The following is a 24728-nucleotide window of genomic DNA, read 5'->3' on the forward strand; positions in this document are numbered from 1 at the left end:
TGACACAGCAAGGCCCTGTATCCAAAAAACATTTTTTAAAAGTGTAGGTCACAACCAACTACTTGTGACTGGCATCTGCAGTGGAGGCAGTCTTGTGAGACTGAGCCAACCTGTGGAATCTGACGCTATCTCCAGGCAGACAGTATCAGAATTGAGTTAAATTGTAGGACACCCAGCTAGCGTCCACTAGAAAACTGCTTGTTGGTGAGGAGAAATCCCCACATATCTGGGGGCAGAAGTGATGTGTTGTGAGCGGTGGTGTGTGAGAAGGAAAAAAAAAAGTTTTTTTGTTGTTTGACATGAATAGATGGAGACAACCAGATGGCCCTGGAGTGGCTAGAAGAGGCTGCCCTTCCTGCTCCTGTTTCCCAGCTGATGCCCCACATTCACAGCTTTGTCCTGGCAGGGCCTGCAGCTCCCTCACCCTGGAGGACAGGGGTGGCTCTCCTGCACACTGGTTTCCTGTGGCCCCCTTCTTCAGGAGTGCTGATTCAATCCAACCAGCCTGACCCAGGGCCACCAAGGAGGAGGCATCTGGGGCATTTACTATCTCAAGCACCTGGGTAACAAGACCCTTTAAAGCTTCTGGTTACATTTCCTGAGACTGACAAGAAACTTCATTTTGGATAATTCCCTTCAAGTTACACTGTGAGCACCTGGTGCAAATGGCCCTGAGATCTACATCTGAACGATCCTGGTATCTGCTGAAAATAGCAGAATGTGGCCTGAGAACTACTAGGGGAAAAAAATTCTACTTTGAAATGGCACTAGCTACATGTAGTGAGTCATTGTTTTAGAAATATCGTCACTTTTAAGCCTCAAAAAAGTCCCTATGTGTTATTATTCCCATTTTACAGATCAGAGAATGAAGTTCAGATGGGGAAATGTCTGATTCCAGGGAGGCATGTGTATTTGTGTGGGTCACAGGCCGGGGAAAGACCCTGACCCCACCCCATCCCACAGCCATGACACCCCTTACACCTGGCAAAGAGAAACCACCTGCAGTTACAAAGATAGGGTCATTTATTCACGTTATATTATTGAATTTTAAAGGCAAAAATACAGTTCTGTTTTGAACACCAAGGTCCGACACAGCCCCCTTCACAATGGTAAATACACACATTTGCATACACAGGAAATCAAAATACACAGCACAACAGGTTTCTGGGACATGAAAGCCACCATCCTGGCTATGCAGAGCCCCTGCCCCCAGCCTGGCAGTCAGCAGAGACCCTGTCCGGGCTGAGGGCCAGCACAGCATCTCCTTTACCCTCCTGTGCCACCTCTGCCCTCTCTGATCTTTCCCAAAGGCCAGTTCACACAGGGTCACCAGCAATAGCATGCACAGAAACAGAGAAGGGCGCAGTACACGACAACTTCATGATCATAACTCCCAGGAGAAGGAAATGCTCCCTGAACCCCCAGCCCTGGAATCCCCAGTAAGGAAACAGGACCCACGGCATCTCACAGACCAGGCAAACGTCTAGGCCTCACTGGGCCCTGGCTGTGCCTTGGGCCCATGTGGGCCCATGAGAGCACTACGTCAGCAAATGGGGGGAGCAGTATTTCCCTTGGTTCTGAGAACGAACCACATACTTGACTACTTGACATAAATGAGAAGGTAACAAAAAAAAAAAAAAGAAGAAAAGGTAGATTTGGTTTTAAGAGTAAAGTAACACAGAAGTTACCACTCAGGGCATTTGTTTGCTTTCTTTTAAGGCACTTTGGAAAAGTCAGGATCTGTGGGCAGAAAGAGAGGCCTTCATTCTTTTATTTCCCAAAACTCCCTCTCAGTGCAGTCATTTCTAGTTTTAATAACATCCTTGGTATAGAGTGGGGAACTGACAGAGAAATACTTTTTGCATAGTCCAACTGCTTCTGCAATGGAAAATAATTTTTAACCGATACAAAGGCTTCTGGAAAAAGAACCAAGTTAGCATCTGAGATGCTCAAAGCAGTAAAGGCACAGATAAGACTGGGGCCAGGCACCAGCACAGCCTCCACACTGAGGGCTGGTACCCAGGAGGGCAGTGGTTTGGGGTCTGCCACGAGCACAAGGCTCAACCCTGGGATTAGGCAGCTGAATCTTGGGAACTGAGCCCAGGCTGGACCTGGCAAAGGCGCTCAGTGGTAGGAAGTGCCTTGCGCCATCTCATCCCAGGTGGCTCAATAGCTCCCAGCAGAGGTGGGTTTGTGACAGACAGCCCTGTGGGTGGGAGCCTCAAGGGGGTGGGAGCACCTGCTGAAAACCTGAGGTGGAACAGGAGGCTTTAGGCACCGAAGTTCTTGGGAGGGCATCAGGGTGTGGGTTCGGCTGAACTTCTTTCTAGATCACTAATTAAAAGGCACATTCATGCTGGGGAATGGATAGTCTGTTTGACCCTGAGTGCCACAGTCAAGTTTTAGGGGACAGGCAAGAGGCAAAGGAACAAAAAAGGGAGAGGAAGGAAGGAATGAGAAAGGCAGGAGAAAAGAGGAAGGAGGAAGAAGGAGAACTGGTAACATAGGGTGGGTCAGAGAGTGTGGCTAGCAGAGCCTCTGAGGGAGGTGGCGCCCACCAGAACAGAGGCTCCCTCTGCCTGGGGAGTACAAAGGGCTGGTAAACAACCTGACTGCTGTTATTTACAACCCCCCAGCCTAGGGGCCTGAGGGGTCGGTCTAAGGAGGCTGAGGCTCCCTCTGCCCTGCCCACCTGGGGAGGGTTGGGGAAGTGGGGAGCTGCACAGTAGGGGCAGAGGCTCCTGTCTCCCAGGTATCCGCCCCGAGCTCTGGCGGAATAATGCTGACCGGGAGGCCTTGCCTGCCAAGGGGCCAGAGGGTGATTTTGCTCTTGAGAAGACCTGGCCTGCCAGCTAAATCATAGGCCTATTTGTGGCCACTACAGCATATATTTATTTATTTTTCCCTAAAAAATGCTCAATCCCCTCCCCATATTTAAAACACTACAATAAAAATACATAGGAAATTCAAGTTTACATAGCATGCCAAGAAAAATAAATGTCATGACTTAACATTAAACAGCTATGCAAATTTGGATCAACACAAAATCAAGCTAGATCATAATTAGAACTCGATTTGTTCTTTCTTTAAAATACTACAAACTGCTATTAAAAAAAAAAAAAGAACAAAAAAACTTTACATTCAGAAATCAGACAATCTGGAGATCGGTCACTGAATGTGAGAACACCCAAGGCTTTTGCTCTGATGCTAGAGTTGCCTTGGAATCCACACATTAGTAGGACAAAAGGTCCAAGGCTCAAGTTTTAAAATCCTTTTGCTAAGAAAAGACATATGCACAGTGATTGTAATAGTTGCATACCACTGAAAGAAGTGGGTGAGGGGAGGACGTAACATTAAGAATGGTTGAAATTTTGTGTTTTTCTGTTAAATTACAACTACCAAAAATATCACACCAATCCAATTTTAGCAGCACTCTCCAAATTTTCACGAAGTAATAAGAACCATAATTTAAAGAAAAATTCTAACCTATTTCACAACAATTTAGCAGTTCTATCACCGGGAATGTATTCCACGGCCACCAAATTTTGGGATGTGTACAGTTCTGACTCTGGGGTGACACTGCGAACACACCAAGAAACCCCCAAAGGCACAAACATCTTGCAGAGCTAAGAAGTCACAAGCCGAGCCAAGTTGGGGGCAAAATGTCCCACTCGTCCTGGTCATCTGGAAAGCCATCTGAATGATGAGCGAAGGGGACCTGTCACTCAGACTGGTAAAAATGAGAGGGACCAGCCCAGCAGATTGGCAGAGACACACAGCAGAGGTCCCTGGCTAATTTCAGGTCTCTTATCCGTGTACTGAAACGCTAGCTCGGTGTCCCGATGTCCACTGTGATTTGGGTATACAATGGGTATCTCTGTACGTCCAGCACCTGGTAGGTGAGTGAGTTCAAACCATCAGAGAGCATTGTCTCCTTTGTGTGTGCAATTCGGTCAAACCTACAAGGAAAAGAGCACAAGGAGATTGTCTTAAAACAAAAATCTTAAGAAGAAACCATTACACGTACTTCCTCCTCCCTCTCCACTGTAACCTGACCACCTCAATTTCCCTCTAGGCCCAGAGCCCTCTGCAGAGCCTCAGACCTGCAGCCTACCTCATCCTAAAGGGGGAAGGAGTATGAATAAACACAGAACGCACCTCTGAGGATTGGGTTCATTTTTCTTGTCTCTTGAGTGGCGGATCATGCGACACCTCCCGACCACAGCATTTGGGCGAGATATAGACATGCCTCTAAAAACTAATCTGCAAAGAGTAAGGGGAAAGTCATTATCACAGAGCTGCCATACACTTGGCCTGATAGCCCTGGCTGCAAGACTGTTGCTCCATCCACCATCATCCTTGCTGTTCTCACTCAGCCCACAACCCAGCATCATGCCAGAACCCAGCCCAGCATGACCCGGGTTAAAACTCACATTCCTACTCCATGTCCTTTTACAACTGGTTCTGCAGTTTGTGGTGTGGACTATCATGTGCCAGACGCTGGGGACGTCTACCCCACAGAACGTACAGGGTGAATGCCTCAAACATAGGGCCTTCAGGACCAGGATGGAGGTGAGAAGAGGAAGATGAGGTTGGAGACACAGGGGAAGAAGCACAGAGTTTGTAAACTCTGCCGGAGCAAGCCTAGGCAGAGTCCAGTTGAGGATGAACAGGTATCTGCCAGAGCATTTTGGGCAGCCAGGATGACACAGGCAAAGGCATGGAAGTGAGAGCAAGCCTAGTGCCCTCAGGGAGCAATATAAGGAGCAATATAAGCTCCTAGGTGACAAGGGTCTGGGGTAGGATGTGGCAGGTCATGGGCTGAAAAGGGCAAGGCTAAATCACAGAGGCCTTCTCAGAGCATCCCACAAATGGTTGCCAGTATCTGAAAGGGGCCTAATATACAATATTTCCAAAATGTTTTTAGTCTTGGGGAAGTCTCCCTAAAAGTAGTATAAGAATGGAGGGCTTCAGAACATGTGGGAAAAGGCAGAAAAAAAACAAATGGAGGGCTGAGAACAAGACTAGAGGCAGCCGGAACAGGGTGGAGGATTCTGTGTTGGTCCAAGGAAAAGGAATGAGGACCAAAATGAAAGCCTGGAGAGCAGGAACAGCAAAGTTAGTTAAGGGGCAGAACTGGTTGATTCCAGACCACTTAAACATTCCTGGCCTTGCCTGGCACACAGTAAGTAGGTGCATAGTAAGTGTTAGGTCCTTTATCTTTCAAGAAAGTTGCTCCACACACCACCCATCCTTCCAGTGCCACCACCTTAGCATGGGACTAGATGCCTGTGGACACTCCCTCCCTCCCCCCAGCTGTTCTGACCATTCAGCCCTGTGGTATCCTGTCAGCCCTGCACACTGTCATATAGGTCCAGACCGTCTGCCCAGGAGTGCCTCTGTGGAAGCAGGTTTGCTTCTGTCTGGACCCTATGTCCAGGTTTTCAGTGTCCTAGGCCTGCCTGGCACAGTGCTCTGTATGAAGCAGAGATTCAATATGCACACACTTGATACCCCATCTACATACTCTAAAACTGGAGTTTTCTTCAAGGTTTATATTGAAGATGTGGGTCTCTGTTAAGTTTGCACACAATGATAACTTGAATGACTTGGGTGTTGCTCTGACAGACACCTTCTGTTAACTGGTACTCCAATTCAGAAAGGCTGCACCAAGGTGTATTCTGATATTAAACTCAGTAATGAGTTCAGACTGGCTCCTGGAGGGAGAAGGTGCTCATCGGTGGCTGGTGGGGTTGAAGCCTCTACGGCCAGAGGACTGAGCAGAATGTTCTTTCAAATGCTACTGATAGATGTTTTTTAACACTGTAAATGACAACCCACATCATAAAGATTTACCAGCTTAAAATTCTGTCCCAGGATGTGGATAGGACAGAACTGACCAGGCCATAATGGCTGCCGGGGCTGGATGGGTCCTCAAAGGTTTATTATACTACAGTATCGCTTTTGTATATGTGAAAAATACTCCAAAATAAAAATATAACACAAAGCTTCTGTGAAGACAGTTAGGATTCTGCTCAAGGAAACTTGTTTCACAGTGAAAGGGGACCACAATGAGATAAGGGATTTTTACAAAGGACATTTGTTTACTCCTTGAGTATAAAACGGCATGTGGCAAGTCAAAGTAAACTTGCCCCATCACTTGGTTCCCATTTGACATTTTTCCAGGCTGATACAAAAATCTCAGAAACTCATTTTCCTACAGATCCCGTTCAGCACCTACAGGACCTGTAGGAAGCCACACCTAAGAATGTGGGCTGAGTGGGGGTGCATCCCATCTGAGGGTCAGTCCTTGAGGAACAACCAAGCATTGATTCAAAAACTGGAAGTGAAGGTTGACAGAGGAGAAAGATATCTAAGTTATGACCATTACCTGTTAAAAATGTCATCATCTTCTCCTCCCCAGCCCCAATAATTATTAGGAAATCCATTGATGGTGAGAAACTGTTGTTTACTTAGAGCAGAGACACCTCCAAAATACTGAACATAAGGTAGGCTGGAAGAAAAACATACACACAGAAGAAGCAGTGGTTAGTTAAGTTCTGACATCCCCAAAATGAAGCTTGCTAAGAACATAAACACTTTTAAAGTTATTCTTTTTGCTTCTGTAGAGTTTTTTGTGTTTTTTTTTTTTTTTTTTTTTGAGACGGTCTTGCTCTGTCGCCAGACTGGAGTGCAGGGACGCGATCTGGGCTCACTGCAACTTCCACCTCCCGGGTTCATCAAGTAATTCTCCTGCCTCAGCCTCCCGAGGAGTTGGGACTACAGGTGCCCACCACCACGCCCAGCTAATTTTTGTATTTTTAGTAGAGACGGGGTTTCACCATGTTGGCCAGGACGGTCTTGATCTCTTAAACTCATGATCCGCCTGCCTTGGCCTCCCAAGAGCTGGGATTACAGTTGTGAGACACCAAGCAGGGTCTTTTTTTTTTTTTTTTTGAGAGAGAGTCTTGCTCTGTAGCCCAGGCTGGAGTTCAATGGCTTGATCTCCACTCACTGCAACCTCCACCTCCCAGGTTTTCAAGCGATTCTCCTGTCTCAGCCTCCCAAGTAGCTGGGACTACAGGCATGTGCCACCACGCCTGGCTAATTTTTGTATTTTTAGTAGAGACGGGGTTTCACCATATTGGTCAGGCAGGTCTCAAACTCCTGGCCTCAGGTGATCCACCCACCTTTAGCCTCCCAAAGTGCTGGGATCACAGGCAGGAGTCACCACGCCCAGCCTCTCTAGAGTTTTTTGATGGTGGGTAGGGTGGGAGGGAGCAGTTATGAGGGTTTTGTCTGTTTTGCTTTTGTATCAGGGCTCAGATGACCTTATATTAGACACAGATATCAAAAAGTATGATCTTCCTCTTTCCACAACACAGCGCTGTTTCCGTGGTTATGTAGAAAGTCAGTCAGTGACAAGGGCGGGCCAAAGCCCAGTTCTTCCTGAGTGGCTCAGGCATCTGCTTCCCCTGGGCTCTGTTCCTGCACATGAAGTCCTTATCCGGGAGCTCCTGGAATCTGAGATTGTTTTAGAGCCTCCCTGTACCCACCCAGTCACTGCCCCCCTTCGACACCCATCCTATCGACCAATCTAGCTTTCATGCTTGCGAAGGCATACTGACTAGAACACCAACCCTAACAGTTGAGGCAGTGTTTCTGGAAATTTGCTAAAATAAAAATTCTTTGAAACTTCGGACTTTATCCTGATTTGGCCAAATGTATAATGATGAACGTACGTTTTAACATATTTTCAAGTAGTAGAGCATCTGGGCTCTCATCCTTCCAAAACTTTTTGTATTTTAATATTTCAGTGGTTATGAATTGTGAACTCCTAAGGGATACAAAGTCAGCACTGATGAGAAATGTCAAGAATCAGGACTTGCCCCAAAGCCTTCCTGTGGGTTCTCTAAAGGCTGTGGTTTTATGTGACTCTGAGTGTAGCTCCAAACCACACCCAGCTCTTTCTGGAATCCAAAAAGACCAAACCCATCACATAAATTAAGGAAAACTCTAACTCAGACTTTGAGGGGGAAGTCAGCCAAACCATATAGAACATACGAAAATAAAGATGCAATTATTATTTTCAAATATATTCAGGAATTCTGACTGCAAGGATCCTCAAGCAAAGGTCCCTAGGGGGTCTGCTTTAACGAACCTATTCATAATTAGGTGTCATCACTTAGGTGCCGAGTCATCCACCTTTGGCACACCTCATACTACTGTCCACATTATTAATGTGAGGGTTTGAACCAGAAGTGGCCAGGCCAGTAAGGTTTTTTGATAATCAGTGCTTTTACAGAAATGGCTTCTTAGCTATTTCAAGGGGAAGTACATGCCAAGCTGACATGATTTGGTTTTGCTGTCTCTGCTGCTTTCTCTTCCCTATCTGCCCCAGGCTCAAACCTGCCAGGCTCCTTGTGAAACAAACATGGTGCTGTGGCAAAGAATTAAGGCATCACGGGCCCCTTCATGGTTCACCACCATGCTTCAAGGGAGGAATCAAAAGGGGTCAGGGTATATATCTGTGTGTTACAAGAGAAGAAGATACACACACAGAGAGGGAGGAAGGGTGGAAGCAGGGATGGAAGGGTATAGAAGGACTTCTGAAGAGCCTAAAAGTACGGTTACATTCAAATTTTCCTCCCTTTAAGAATAAGACAACAAGTTAGGAACTTTGATCTGGGAGAAGGATTTCATACATTCCTATATTCCCATCACAGCTCTCACACTCCCAGCAAGGGAGGACAGGAAGAAATGATGAGAATAAAATGAGTCTGACAGAAAGCTGTTGCATCTCAGTAGGTGCAGTAGTTCATGCCTGTCATCTCAGCACTTTGGGAGGTCAAGGCAGGAGGACTGCTTGAGCCCCCAGGAGTTCAAGACCAGCCTGGGTAACAGTGAGACATCTCTTGAAAAAAAAAAAAAAAAAAAAAATTTTTTTTTTTAGAGTGAGAGGATCACTTGAGCCAGGGAGTTTATGGCTATAGTGAGCCATGATCATGCCACTGCACTCCAGCCTGGGTGACAAGCAAGACTCTGTCTCAAAAAAATAAAAGAAAAGAAAAAGAAAAAAAGTTGTATCTAAATAAAGGGTCTGCTGTCTACATGGGCCAACCACACTGTACTAGTCAGTCTAAACCAGGGGTACCCAACATAGAGGGTACCTGCAGCACAGCTCCTGGATCTTCAAATTCACTTAAAGCAAGGAAGGCAAGGGTTATGTTATTCAACTGATTAGGTTTTGTTTGTTTGTTTGTTTGCTTTTCCCGAGATGGAGTCTCGTTCTGTTGCCCAGGTTGGAGTGCAATGGCGTGATCTCGGCTCACTGCAACCTCCGCCTCCCGGGTTCAAGCAACTCTCCTGCCTCAGCTTCCCAAGTAGTTGGGATTACAGGCACCTGCCATCACACCCGGCTAATTTTTGTATTTTTAGTAGAGACAGGATTTCACCATGCTGGCCATGCTGGTCTCGAACTCCCAACCTCAGGTGATCTGCCTGCCTTGGCCTCCCAAAGTGCTGGGATTACAGGTGTGAGCCACTGCGCCCAGCCACTGACAGGCAATTTTTTTTTTTTTTGAGATGGAGTCTCACTCTCCATCTGGAGTGCAGTGGCACGATTTCGGCTCACTGCAAGCTCTGCCTCCCGGGTTCAGGCCATTCTCCTGCCTCAGCCTCCCGAGTAGCTGGGACTACAGGCACCTGCAACCACGCCTGGCTAATTTTTTGTATTTTTAGTAGAGATGGGGTTTCACCATGTTAGCCAGGATGGTCTCGATCTCCTGACTTCGTGATCTGCCCGCCTCGGCCTCCCAAAGTGCTGGGATTACAGGCGTGAGCCACCGCGCCCAGCACTAACAGGTAATTTATAACACTTTTATGTTAATATAAACACGGAATTAGGAAACAATATGCAAGTTTATATATTTACTTTTAAGACGAAACAATGGACTATAAAGCCATTTTCCACCAATGACAATATGTTTTGGATAATACCCTACTTGGGCATCTGGGCTGGCCTCTTCACTAACGGCATTTTGGCGGAAAAATTCGGGCTTTGTATTTAAGCAGAAGTTTGTGCCCTGCTGGAAAACAGAATCACGTTCCTTCTTAAAGGGCCAAGGGCAGGAGCAGTTCACACCTGTAATCCCAGTGCTTTGGGAGACTGAGGTGGGAGGATCACTTGAGCCCAGCCTGGTCAACATAGCCAGACTTCATCTCTACTAAAAATAAAAAATTAGCTGGATATGCTGGCTCATGCCTGTAGTCCCAGCAACTCAGGGGGCTGAGGCTGCCATGATTGTGTCACTGCACTTCAGCCTGGGTAACAGAGCAAGACCCTGTCTCGAAAACAAAACAGGAACATCTGCTGAGGTATACAAGCTAAATAATTCAGTGGGGAAAAACTATTCCAATTTGCTTTCCAAAACTTGTGGGGCAACAGAAAGAAAAAAGCAAGAAAATACAAAATCTGTTTGGAGCCTAAAGATGAGAGCCCCTCCAGATGCTAAAAACTGTTCTTAGGCCAGGCATGGTGCCACATGCCTGTAATCCAGCACTTCGAGAGGCCGAGGCAGATGGTTTGCTTGAGCTCAGGAGTTTGAGACCAGACTGGGCAATATAGCAAAACCCTGTCTCTATAAAATATACAAAAATTAGCTGGGCATGGTGGCACATGTCTATAGTCCCAGCTACTCGGGAGGCTGAGGTGAGAGGATGGCTTGAACCTGGAGGCAGAGGTTGCAGTGAGCCAAGATGCCACTGCACTCCAGCCTGGGTGACAGAGCCAGATCCTGTCTCAAAAAAAAAAAAAAAAAAAAAAAAAAGAGAAAACTTGTTCTTGTCTGGATATGCAGAGACTACAGGCATTTCTGGTCTCCTCTTTCCATCTCAACTAATACAAAACACCCATTTCTCAGAGGAGGCATTCTGCTCCAGAGCTTAAAGAGGCCACTCCTAGGCTGCCAGGACTGCATTTCCTAGTCAACATATGACAGAGAAACATGGTTACCACGGACTCCGACTCAGTATTTCTTACCTGAATCCAAACTTATCCATTGCAACAGAAATGTGCCGTGGCTGTGAAAAACACCTGTAGGCATTACGGTCATTCATTGGAATGAGGTCCACATCACTAAACACAAAGCAGGTGTAGTCATAGTCCTTCAAGGCTTCTCGAAAGCCAACATTGAGGAGCTTAGCACGATTGAACATAGTGTCTCCGGCCTGGTGCAGAAACAAAAATAGTGTTATCAAATGCCTTAAAGCCTTTGGGCCAAACACTCACAGGGACTGGTGACTTTTCCACTATACATGGTCACTAGTAAACCCTTGAGCCTCACTTTTCTGCCCTCACTCTACAATCAACACAGAGTACCAAAACCTCTGAGTCAGCAATTCCCCTCTAGGAATCTATCCTGCAGAAGGACTTGCATGTGTGTGAATGACTATGAACAACATTGTCACTGTGGAATGTTCCTCACAACAAAAGACTGCAAAAAACAGAATTAGTAGGGAACTGGTTCAATAAGTCATAGTACATCCACACAATGGAATGGAACTGTTAAAAAGAGGCAGCTCTAAAAGAAAGGTGAAAAAGGTATTTAAACACATACATCATTTATTTATATATACTATAAATAAACTCCAGGACAGGTATCCAGGAAACTGGTGACATTAGTTGGGTACCCATGGGACTTTTCAATTCTACCTTCCTTATATGGTTGACTGAGGTTTGATGACCACATTGTGTGCTTTCCATCTACCTGTCAAGCACAAACCTAGGCACCTGAGAAATACAGCAAACCCAACTCAACCTCTGTCCTCACAGTGCTCACCATGGAGTGTAGGAGGCCATCCCATACATACCAGGATAGAAGCAAGGTGCACAAGACAGAAGAGGGACACCTGCTTCAGGGTGCCAACCACGAGGTCCCCAGGCACCAAGTGTGCTGGTGCAAAGGGATTGCATATTTTTATTTTTTATTTTTGAGACGGAGTCTTGCTTTGTTGCTGAGGTTGGAGTATAGTGATATGATCTTGGCTCACTGCAACCTCTGCCTCCAGGATTCAAGCAATTCTCCTGCCTTAGCCTCCCGAGCAGCTAGGATTACAGGCAAGTGCCACCATGCCCGGCTAATTTTTTTTTTTTAATTTTCAGTACAGATGGGGTATCAAGTTGGCCAGGCTGGTTTCAAACTCCTGACCTCAAGTGATCCGCCCACCTCGGCCTCCCAAAGTGCTGGGATTACACTGTATGTTTTATTTGTCTTCTTTCAGTAAGAATGTAAGCTCAATGAAGGCTGAGATGTTTTGGTTTTTTATTCTCCCAGTTCCTTGAATACTGCTTCTCACACAATAAGAGCTCAGTAAATAGTTGCTGGTTGGCTGAATGAATGAATGAATGAATGGGGTTCAACATACAATGGCAGATGGTAATCCCATCTGGGAAGCTCAACCAAAGAGCCCTGTGAGGGGTCACCACAGGGATCACATTGTGGGGTAAAGTTGGGATTCTGGTCTTATCAACTCCCATGGCCCCAGGTTAGTAAGGACAGACCCAGCACTGACATTGCCACCCCTCACTCTCAGCAATTCACAAAGCCTCCTGCACGCACGCTGTCATCCTAAGGGAATCCTCACAACACCAAAATGAGGAAACAAACCAAGGCCCGATACTTTGGAATCATTCAATGCTCTTTCCCATCTCTCTTGGGATCAACACAATCAGAGCCCTCTACTTTGGGGAAAAAGTGTGTCATAGGGGCTTCTGACTGGTACACAATCTCAAAAGTGGGATGCTCAAAGTCTTCTCTCCATGCCCTCAAAAGATGACCTGGGCTGGGTGTGGTGGCTCACACCTGTAATCCTAACACTTGAGAGGCCAAAGTGGGCAGATCACTTGAGTCCAGGAGTTCGAGATCAGCCTGAGCAACATGGTGAGACTCTGTCTCTACAAAAAATTACAAAAATTAGCCAGGCATGGTGGTGCACACCTGTAGTCCCTAGTACTCTGGAGGCTGAGGTAGGAGGCTCACCTGATCCCGGGGAAGTTGAGATTGCAGTGAGCCATGACAGCACCACTACACTCCAGCCTGGGCGGCAGAGTGAGACCCCCATCACACACACACACACACACAAAACAAAAAAAACCCAAGACTTGGAAACTGGCACTCCACAAGGCTGCCTGTGTGCGTACAGAATGCACAGATGTGCCACAGCCACCCAGCCTCAGGTGGGGAACTCAGGGAAGCAAACTACTTAGAGGAAGAGAGGCACCAGGAAGAGGATTAAGGAAACATTTCACACACAAGAGCTCCTTTTTTAAAGCCCCTGACAAAGTTTTCTAGCCCCGCATGGTGAGTGAAAAAGGAGCCCAAAGGCACACTGTGTTCTTTGGCTGTCCCACAGGCTGAGTTGATTTGGAATTCTGCGTTCAGCTAATTCTGTGTAAGTCATGGGTTCAAAGAAATTCAAAGTTTAGGCTGGGCATGGTGGCTCACGCCTGTAACCCCAGCACTTGGGGAGGCTGAGGCGGGCGGATCACCTTAGGTCAGGAGTTTGAGACCAGCCTGGCCAACATGGCAAAACCCCATTTCTACTAAAAATACAAAAATTAGCTGGGCATGGTGGTGGGCGCCTCTAATCCCAGCTACTTGGGAGGCTGAGGCAGGAGACTCACTTGAACCTGGGAGGCGGAGTTTGCAGTGAGCCGAGATTGCACCATTGCACTCCAGCCTGGGCAACAGAGTGAGACACTGTCTCGAAAAAAAAAAAAAAAGTTCAAAGTTTAGAAATTGCATATGAAAATTATGAAGTTGTTGGAATTATTATAATAGAGTATGAATATTCACTGGTGGGGATACCGTACACAAGGCACGGATAAGTGTTTCAAATGGCATTTCATTTAATCATCTTGACAATCTTATAACAACCCTAACCCCAACCCAGACTTACACTGTCCAACACAATTCAGCCCCATTGAGCACTTTCCAACAAGCAAAGGGAGGTATACCAATAGAGCCTTTCTACATCTGTGCACTAGACCCCCAGGGCTGGCTGCCCAGCTCAGGATAAGACTCCCTTCTCTTGGTACACTCCCCAATAACTGGGGCAGAGGGCTCTTTGAGGCCAGGTCTCTACCATAGGACTGGGCCCACTGCCTTGGCTGTTTGATCTAAGCAGAGGCCTGAGACTGAACTAAGCGTTTTTCCTCTCCCAGGAACTGGAATTTTGGAACCATGAATGAGCACCTCTAGAGCCAAGGCCCATGAGCAATGGCACCCTGGAGGAGAAGCCCAAGAAGCAGACCTGGTTCCAGCCCCTTTTACCATGGGGAGTGCCTCGGCCCTTTCAACACGGTGAGATGCCCCAGTGTCCGGCCCAGACTTAAAACTGGTCAGGCAGTTTTCCAGAGTAACCTGAACTACATATCCCTCCCTTTCTCCCTCCTCCCAGCTTGGCCTCATCTGTGGGATGCAGCAAGACAGAAGGGCCTGGTGCACTTTAGCAGGTGCTCTCACCTATCGGGGGCTGTGGGAATACCAAGCCAGCAGAACGGTGGAGGAGGAAAGTGTCCTCCCCAGGAATGACAGAAAAGTCAAGCATTTTCTAGGCTTGTTTGGGTGAAATGCTGTAACACTGGTGCACACACCTTCTTTGATAAGAAAGACAGGCCCTGGCAAGCTCACCAAGCCCCACCACTCGCAGGAGGTGGGAAGATGCCCAGACTCACTCCTGCCCGCCTCACTGAGCACACTCGTCTGGTGCATCTGCCGCTCCATTTGCTCAAGTAAACATCGATCAAGCACCAAATACACCACGGTGACAGACACATGCATTTTTAATCCCGGGAATGCTGGCTTCTTTACTTATTAGCTATGTGACTTGGGACATATCACACCTCCAGGCCTCAGTTTCCTCTTTTGTGTCATGGGGTAGACAATGTTTTCTACCAACATAAGATTAGGTCTACCCTTTAAAAGCTGGGTTTTTCAGAATTAAGAAGACCCAGCCCGAGGAGGCTGAGGTTGCAGTGAGCCATGACAGCACCACGGCACTCCATCGTGGGTGACAGAGTGAGACCCCATCTCAAAAATGGGGCCTGTGGCTGCCCCATTGCCTGGCAACAAATGTCGGTTACTATCATTATTACAGGAGGAGGCTTTCCCATCCATCTTGAACAGTCAGACCACTCCAAATGTCTCTTAGCTATCCTACCTGGCGACTCTGCCTTCTGTAGTGTTTGCTTCAAAATTCCTCCCAAATCCTGCTTCTCTGATGAAGGGGAAATTACTAAAAACATTTAAGGTTCAAAGGAATTAGCCTGTGGCTTATATGATTAGAGTTTCTCACAGCAGAAGAGAGTCAGGGGGACCTCTGGAGGCCTGTGAAATGCGTAGGAAGTCACACTTGGTGAAGAGGAGCCAGCATGCTGGGTGCAGGTGTCCCTTTGAAAGACCCAGCTTTTAAAGGGCGGGCCTAATCTTATGTTGGTAGACAAGAGTTACAGTTATCCCTTCCTTCTAGGTCAACTGGCTGCTTTTAGAGGGAGAAGACAGGCCCCCTAAAGAAAGGCCAGAAAACATATAAAATCTCCAAATGATTGAGCAGAGACTGATACAGGACAGGGACTGGAGACAGCAGACAGAAGACACTCCAGAGACATAGACTCTGGAGGCAGTGGTGGGAGAGAAGGCAACTGTAGGAGTAGAGAAAAGCATGCATGGTGAGAGCATTTGTAAAGGCTGTTAAGGAAAAGAGAACAGTCAAGGAACTAGAAGAAATTCCGAATGAGTGAAGCCAGAATGAGACACGAAGGCAGACATGAGCCAAATCACAGAGGCCGGGGAGGAGGGTTAGGTGCTTGTTAAGATACTTAAGCTTTATCTTTACTTAGGTCACAGGGAGCCTTAAACCATGGTTTGTATGTCAAGGAGGGATCTGTGCCCCAATCCAACTGAAGGCGAGGAGACCAGTTACAAAGCTGTTGTATGATTCCTGTGAGGCAACAACCGTGGGTAAGTAGATAGTGCCTCCCACAAGGGCTAAAGGCAGGGGCTCCACTTCCACTTCCCCTTCCAGCTCCCTGTGTATGTACACTACACTTTCAAGCAGCCTTTGTTGGGCCGGGTGAGGTTCAGGACAGGTGCTAGAATCTGGTCTAATCCCCAAGAAAATCCTAACTGTGGTTAAGGAAGGCAAGTGTGGCCTTTCCCTGATTGCAACAGGGGACAGATGACCAACTACAGAAAGTCACGGGCCCCTCTTGTCCAAGTCCCAACAGTTTCTGGAAGAACTGTTCTGTCCAATCACCCTGCCTTCCTTGGACGTCAGGTCCATGTGTGTACATCAGCAGACACATCCCTTGTCCATAACAGCTGAGGGACCAACTGCACCCAGCCTCTCCTGCACCAAAAGACACAGCAGCAATGTGGTTGGAACCATCAACCCAAAGCCAAGACTCAGAATGAGTCAGAATTTCTACATGATAAGAGAGACACTGTTGCTCCCATACACATGCCCTGGCTCTTCACAGAGACACACCCCTCCCCGCCACACAAGAATATAGCACTAAGCTCTCAACACGACAGATCGGACAGATCCGGGGGCAGGTGTGCAACCAGTGGCAATGTTTGCTGAAACACCCTCTGTACGCTTTTCTGTGCCCACTGAGACAATAAGAGGAAGGAACTAGGCCGAGTGGGTTGCATGAAACAGTAACAGATCAGCGGCAGCAGAAGCTCTGACTGGGCATTCCTACAGGCCTAAGTGTGGATCCTGGAACAGTGGACAGCCTGGGAGGTGATCCCCAGAGAATTACTGGAAAGAGCCTGGGATTATACAAATGCTGAGTTTGTGGAGGGCTAATAATATCTACTCACCCATGAGTTCACAGCAGTTGGGCTCTAGTTTTGCTTTTATTGTTGTTGGTTTTTTGCAGGGGATACAGGATCTTGCTATGTTGCCCAGGCTGGCCTTGAGCTCCTGGGCTCCAGCAGTCTTCTCACCTCAGCCTCTTGAGAAGCTGGGACTGTCAGCACATGCCACCATGCCCGGCTGGGCTCTAGTTGTTAACCATAACAATATGGTAGCTCAGAGTTCTCAACAAAACTTGGATCTGGGCCGGGCGTGGTGGCTCAAGCCTGTAATCCCAGCACTTTGGGAGGCCGAGACGGGCGGATCACGAGGTCAGGAGATCGAGACCATCCTGGCTAACGCGGTGAAACCCCGTCTCTACTAAAAAATACAAAAAATTAGCCGGGTGAGGCAGCGGGCACCTGTAGTCCCAGCTACTCGGGAGGCTGAGGCAGGAGAATGGCGTGAACCCGGGAGGCGGAGCTTGCAGTGAGCTGAGATCCGGCCACTGCACTCCCGCCTGGGCGACAGAGTGAGACTCCGTCTCAAAAAAAAAAAAAAAAACACAAAACTTGGATCTGAGATTTAAACTCTTCACCCCAGTAAGTGAGAGAAATGGGCCTTCGAGGGTTAGGGACCAGGCTATGGGAGTGGTTCTCAGTCAACCAAAGTCACCACTCTCAAGAGTGAGCATACCCTTGGCTCCTGCCACACAGGAACACAGACTGGACTGAGGCTATAAAGTTGCTTTCAGAGAGAACTGAGCTCCTTGAAGAGCCCAACAGGGATTCTGGGTGAAGTGAGCACAGAGGAGACTTTCTTTTTTTAAATGGAGTCTCGCTCTGTCACCCAGGCTGCAGCGCAGTGGCGTGATCTCGGCTCACTGCAAGCTCCGCCTCCCGGGTTCACACCATTCTCCTGCCTCAGCCTCGCGAGGAGCTGGGATTTTCAAGCACCCACCACCATGTTCGACTAATTTTTTTGTATTTTTAGTAGAGACAGGGTTTCACCATGTTAGCCAGGATGGTCTTGATCTCCTGATCTTGTGATCCACCCACCTCGGCCTCCCAAAGTACTGGGACTACAGGTGTGAGTCACCGTGCCCGGCCAGAGGAGACAGTTTTACACCAAGCTCCAAGGAGCCAGCATAGGATGCCTGCCTCTCCCAAGGGCCTGACACACTAAAAACTGGAGACATGGCTTTCCGCAGATACATCAGGACAGTGGTGCTAAGCACGTTCAGAATGTTTAAGATACAAGTTGAAGAAAAATACTTAAGAAAAGCTTCTCTTTCAGAAAGCAATTTGGCCATCTGTATTAAAACTATAAAAATGTGTAAACCATATCTGAACCCATAATCCCACATCTGAAAATCTAGCCTGCGAAAAAGATCCTAAATGTGGAACAAACCAACACAGAACAAACTTCAGACTCCAAGATGTTCATTATGGTATTATTTACGCTCATGGAAAATTGGACATTATCTAAAGGACTTCTAAGAGAAAAGACAAGTTAATTATGGTGGAATTCTATGATCAACTACTATGAAGGTATGGAAAGTGATGATGATGAAGACTATGAAATAACATGGGAAGATGCTGATGATAAAGAATTTAAGGAAAAAGCAGGATACAAAAGTTTATACACACACAGCATGAGCTCAACTGTAGTTTAATTTAAAAGAAGTTAAACTCTCAGACCCTGTACGACAGGCTGGCTTCCAGTAACCTCGGCATTTCCAAGAGAGCCTACAGAGGCCCTGGTCTTGCCTAGGAGACCCCAGGGCCTGAGGATGACACACTCATGGGATTATTTACATAGCCTCCCCCTGACCAGTAGGGCCCTGGCTCTGGGTTGATTTGAGGACATGTGAACATTACCAGGGACTGGTGGTGGCAGCGGTGGTGGCAGCAGCAGTGGCAGCGGTAGTTAGGTCAGCATTCCTCTCTCTCTCTCTCTCTCTCTCTAGGAGGCGGAGAGTACGGAAGAGAAGGTAGGTGGAGAATAAGAAGCAGATCAGAGAGGAACTCCTCCTTCCACTTGTTTTTTTACAAACAGGATTAACAAGTAAAGGCAAAAGGCCCCTGCTAGAAGGAAAACAAAAAAGAAGAAAAAGAGAAAAGGGTGGATGCAAGGGAGAGAGGTGAGGAAAAGAGAAGCAAACGTCAAAGCTGCAAAGGAAAAGGGGCCCATTCTGATGACCAGTGTTCCAATGCAAAAGCAAATTCCTAATAAGCTGTCACTCCTTGTCACAGAGTCATGGGTGAGCAGAAAAAATGGCGTTTCCCAGAACAATATCCATAGAAGCAATTCACTAGCAAATCAAGTCCCCAGGAGAACAGAGAGACACACATCCTAGGTGGGGCACATAGCAAAGGGACAACACTCAAACAGTGATGGCGCAGAGACACTCCCTGGCCTTCCCACTCCCACTCCCACTCCCCACCCCCAACAGGCTCCAAAGGGTCCAAGTGCCAGAAGGAAGGGGAGGCTGCAGGACAGGACCAACTCTACCCCACTCCTCTCGAGCCCTGTTCCCACACACATCAATCTGCGCACTGACAGCTCAGGTAGAAAATGGAAGGCAGGGATGGGGGGATGGTAGAGATGATCAAGATAGAAACCAAACCAATGGGGCCATAAGCCCAGGCAGCTGTCCTCACTAATGGAACAGACCCAGGGGTCTGCTTCTCCCCAGTTGATCTTGACCTTGTATAGGAATCAGCTGCTTGGACCAGTGACAGAGACAACTGCTGAGGTAGGGTGACAGATGCTCTTACTCACTGAGGGTACAAAGGACTATCTCCAAATCCATCCTCAACCAGCCTGGAACTATCACCCCATCATCCTAAAACAGTGCATAGAAGAAAAGGAAACAGGAGAAAACTTCAAAGCCAGACAGAGTCCTCCGGGCAGCTGGCTGAGCCCCCACTCCATTTCTCCACAGCCTTTCAGGCAGGCTCCGGCTCTGCTTCCCAGCCATCACCTTTGGAGCCTTCCCTCCGCAGGCACAACCAGAAGACCATTTGCCTCACTAGGGCGGGGGGAGGGGGGGCAGGTGTGTGTGTCAAAATTCAAAGTGAGACCCTAAAGGTGCTGAGTCCAAAGACCCTAAAGGAGTTTTGTGACCATTAACAATCACAAGGCTAAGGTATCAATAGGTTTTCTGCATTTTTCCTGATAAGGGAGGTCACCCCAAGGACTGTCACAGGCAGCCTGTGCTCTGGTCAGCATTGAGCCGGAAGCTTCGGGGGAGAAGTTTAAGGGAGGGGGCCCTGCAAATTCCCAAGGGTGATGACCTGGCCCCACTGGGAACGGAGGCTTCACTTCCAAGAGGCACAGATCTAGGCAGAAGACCAGGAGTAGGGCTCCTGAGACTAGGTATAAACAAAGAGGCAGGAATCCCAGGAAAAAGCCCCATGCTCCACTCACTGACTACATCTGTACTGACTATGCACCAGCTGTGTGGTCAGGGAGAAAGAAGGGAGGCAGACATGAGGGACTGGGAGTCTGGGGGCTGGGTTGAGGCTGGAACTCAGATAATCATCCATTTCCAGAAAGTTCTGAGCAGCCTGGGAGCAGCAGGGAGGGAGAAGTCAGCTCTATTCCAGGGACTCCACAGAGCAAATGAGGTTGGGGAGGGAAGCTTAAAAGATGGCCAGAGACACACCAGGAACAGAAGGGACAGCATAAGCAAAGGCACAAGGAGGGGAGAAGAGAGGTATCTGGTGGAGAGGGGGAGTCCAGTGAAGTGGAGAGGAGGAGGAAGTGGCTGGAGGTAGGTCGGGGTCTCAGAGGCTAGGCTTGGGCCTTCCGACCATTTAGACCCTTGCCTGTGGGCAGTCATGAAATGCTAACAGGTTTAAAAGAGTAAGTAACATGGTCAGAACTAGAAAAATCCTGGGCAGCTGAGGAAGAACAGAGGTGCCAGAAGATATGCAATCAGAATTGGAGAGACCAGTTCCATGTACTGGCTGTGGGGCAAAGGGCTGCCACGGTTGTGACAAACACACCTGGCCAGCTGTGCCTGCATTCCTTACTCATTGTGTAATTTTTATGATGGGCAACCCACAAACATCCTGCATTCCTTAATTTAGGGCTAGTGCTGCCAGGTGGCGAACTGCCCTCCCTTCACCTTGAGTGACTTTACAGTCTCATTTCCGGGTTCGAGTATTAGGAAATGCAGCATACATCCCTGTTTGCTATGGTATCTTCTCCTCCTCCTTCTTTTCTCGCTGCCGTTGAAGTTGGAATGCTGATGCTGTATCTTGACATCCACATCTCAGAGTACAAGGAGCCAAATAGTATTTTCCCATGCTGGTGAGCTAAGGTCAGGGATGGGAGGAGAGGCCTTGAGGACAAAGAGAAACTCTTGTTCTTCTCTATCTCAACCAGGAAAGCCTCTCTCCACTCATTCCTTCAATATCCTTATTTTGAGATATAAGTTATTACGGTAATTACAGAGGCATAAGCCAAATGGGAGGGGTTAACAGCTTACTATAGACAGAGTATGAGTCATAACAACTTGTGAAAGTTCATGCCTGTGTGTGGAGCTTGATAAGTGGCCCCACTCTGAAGAGGCCTACAGGCCCAGGATGGCCTCTGAGTCCTCTGAGATTCTGCCACCTGGCTCATTCCACTATCCGTTATCCTCTGACTCCAAGGAGTCCAAACCAATAGAAGGAAGGGTCCTGATGCCGGCCCTGAGTGGGGGTGCAGCAGGAGGTGGTGGGAGTCATGAAGAATTCACCACCACAGAAGCAGGCAGAGGAAACAGGCAGGACGAATGGAGAGTGCAGAGGCAGGAGTGGACCCTCCCAGTAACGGTTGGTATTTACTGAAGGTTTACCATGAGAAGAATGCCTCACAGCCCTCCCCACCAAGGAGGAAACTGAGGCCTGCAGAGCTTAAGTAGCCTGCCTGAGGTCACTGACTGGAAAATGGCAGTGCCAGGATTGAACCCAGGCAGTCTGAGCACACAACACACTCTTGGCCCTGGATACTGGACTGTGAGCAACACTGAGGGCACCCTGGCCATGAGGAGCATCACTGATGCCCTGAGAAAGCACTAAACCTGGAATCAGATGCTGGGGTTTGAGCCGCAGCCCTGATGTTGTCTATGAGACTTTCAGAGCCTGTCCCTCTCTGAGACTGTTTTCTCACCTGTGACATGGAGCAGAAGTTTCTACATTGTCTGGCCTCAGGGGTCTGGGCAAATCCTAGAAGAGACTGAATGGGAAGCTAAGGAAGTGGAAATGGGACATGGCCCCTACTTCAAGTAGAATGAAACCCTTGTGACCTGCTATAAGTGGAAGGTTGTGTAGCATTTCAATGGGCAGAAAGAAATTCGATACTGAAAAGCCTGCTTGGGAACCCCTGTACTAAATGTCTTAGAAGCCACTGCTATTTTGAGCATTCTTTCTGTCTAATCTTAAATGGTGTGTGTGTGAGTGTGTGTGCATGTGTATATATGTGTATGTGTGTGTGTGTGTGTGTGTGTGTGTGAATGAAGAGTCAAAATGACAGCAGGGTGTCTGGGCCAGGGAGAAGCTGAGAGGCTATAAAGAGGGCTAACAGCCCATAAGGTTTATTTGCTCAACAAACAGGGCAGAAAGGTCAAAACCAGGTGCTACAAAATCCCTTTCTTCTTCTAGAATATAACCATAAAACGGAGAACACAGGCAGTTCCTAATTTGTAGACAGGATGTGCTCCAAATGTTTCTCCTTCCACCTCTTTTTTTTCAGGGCTCAGGTTTCCCATTACCATTTTATTATTTATTAGGTAATATTCTTTACTGGAAAGGTAGGGCAAAGTTTAAGCATTTCTTGACTTAGTTATCTGGACTCTGACCATATTTTCCCAAAATGATCAATGAGGGTGAGATTGGAGCAGATGATAAGAGAGTAGCTGGGGAAGTGGGAGAAAAAGAGGAAAAGATTATCCTAAGGTAGAAAGTTAACCCTTGGAGGAGAAGGAAAGGATGAAGAGAAAAAAAAAGTATGAGGAAAAGAAAAGATGATACTGACAAGATAAGAAAAAAGGAGGTATATATGTTTGAAAAACCAAAACTAAAATATTCCTGATGCTAAGTTGTGAAGTGGAAAGAGGAGGGAGGATGGGTAGTTCCTAGTGTTCCAGGGAAAGCAGAGAGGCAGTTGGGAGGAGACACTAACTTAGGCCCGCTTTCCCCAAAGTGTGACTCACAAAACACTCATCACTTGAGACAGTTCTTGGAAAAGTTTTCTAGTCAGGCAAGCTCAGGAAACACTTCTGGGGTTACAGTGTACCCTGGGGTACCGCAGGCTCTGCAGGAATGAGACCTGCTTTACATGGTTCAACCCAGCAATCCTCAAGCGTATTTGGCTCCATTTGGGGAAGCACACTTTTAGAGGAGCACTCTCTTAGGTGGTGTCCAGTGTTAGCCAGCACAGCTGTGCCACCGGTCTGAGCTGGCTTGGTTAGTTGTTCTGTCTACTTGGATTGAGGAGGGCAGGAGCATGTAGCTGGTAGAGGACATTCAGAAATCTACTGTGTTGAGCCTGAGGACTATGTAAATTGTATCACAGGAATTTAAGCTGGTGGCCAGATTTTACTGGTCCAATACTTGTTTTGATTTCAAAATAGGGAAGTCTCACATTCACCTAAACTGTAACATATCTAGATGTAGCATCCCACGCTCCAGTCTTCACTGAAAACAGCTACCTCAGTTCAAAAATTCAGCATCATCACTAACTCTCTTTTACCCTCTTTACCCAAGTATGTATTTTATATATATATATATATATATATATATATATATTTTTTTTTTTTTTTTTTTTTTTTTGAAACAGTCTCACTCTGTTGCCCAGGCTGGAGTACAGTGGCATGATCTTGGTACACTGCAACCTCCGCCTCCTGGGTTCAAGAGATTCTCCTGCCTCAGCCTCCCAAGTAGTTGAGATTACAGCCGCCCACCACTATGTCCAGCTAATTTTTGTATTTTTAGTAGAGAAGGGGTTTCGCCATGTTGGCCAGGCTGGTCTCAAACTCCTGACTTCAAGTGATCCGCCGGTCTTGGCCTCCCAAATTGCTGGGATTACAGGCATGAGCCACTGCGCCTAGGCCCAAACATATATTTTAACTTACCTATATGGCACCCAGACCACAGCTGTCTGCCTTCTACTCAGGCAGATTTGTGGGATGCTGTCAGATGCCCTGCTGGATAAGATATGACAGCACTGTATCCACAATACATCCCTCATCTACTGGCATAGCAACTGTCAAGAGAGAGAAACAAGATGCAGCTGGCATGGCTTGTTATTAGTCATCCCTGCTGTCTCCTGGTGATGGTGGCCACCTCTTCCAGGTGCTCGCTGCCACTGCTTTAATAATAGGCTCCTGAATCTTGCCGTCACTGGTACGTGCTCACTGGCATCAGACAAATGTTTCTCAATCACAGGGCTTTTCTTAAATGATACTTGTTGGGTTACAGTGACCGGCACTTTGCAGGACATTTACCTATTCTCTCTTGCATTCTCCAATATTCTTTCAAGGTGACCCATAACTGCGTGGCTGACTTGCTTGCAGGTGTTCATAGGCCCCCGGTCTGTACCTCACTTGGTCAAATAATTCAAACAGCCTCAAGGGGTTTGCCCACCACCTGCTGTCCTGCTTCAGTTTCCTTATAACAGGGCTTGTTCTGCTCTCTCCTGCCTCACAGGCTTAGCTGTGACACCTGGCCTCAGAGCTTCTGGTGCTTTCCTACCTCAGCGGGCATCTCGATTTCCAGGAACATGCAAGGTTCCTTTCTGCCTTGAGGTCCCTGCTCACTGGTCCTAGCTGAGAAGCCCATCTCCCTGAAGACTTTAGAACCTAGTTTATATCCTGG

The 24728-nt window shown here is 47.5% G+C and overlaps 1 protein-coding gene across 5 annotated transcripts in view; it reads right to left on the minus strand.

Moving 5' to 3' along the window:
* Positions 1–24728, minus strand: part of LOC105485655 (beta-1,4-galactosyltransferase 1) — a 65068-nt gene that overhangs the window by 6402 nt on the left and 33938 nt on the right. Inside the window, exons 3-6 of one of the 5 annotated variants that reach the window (XM_011747988.2) lie at positions 11042–11229; positions 6392–6514; positions 4159–4263; positions 1006–3959 (exon numbers count right to left, since the gene is read on the minus strand). The exons of 1 other annotated variant lie outside the window; for it this stretch is intronic. In XM_011747988.2, the coding sequence (XP_011746290.1) occupies positions 3827–3959; positions 4159–4263; positions 6392–6514; positions 11042–11229 (549 nt within the window). In that variant the 3' untranslated portion in view covers positions 1006–3826. Of the gene's footprint in view, positions 1–1005; positions 3960–4158; positions 4264–6391; positions 6515–11041; positions 11230–19476; positions 21186–23687; positions 24118–24728 lie in introns of those variants that run through there. 3 more of the 5 variants (XR_011612676.1, XM_071077908.1, XM_071077909.1) reach the window with 3 other exon arrangements.

Source organism: Macaca nemestrina, chromosome 14, assembly GCF_043159975.1.
Source record: "Macaca nemestrina isolate mMacNem1 chromosome 14, mMacNem.hap1, whole genome shotgun sequence".
In the NCBI taxonomy this organism is placed as follows: Eukaryota; Metazoa; Chordata; class Mammalia; order Primates; family Cercopithecidae; genus Macaca; species Macaca nemestrina.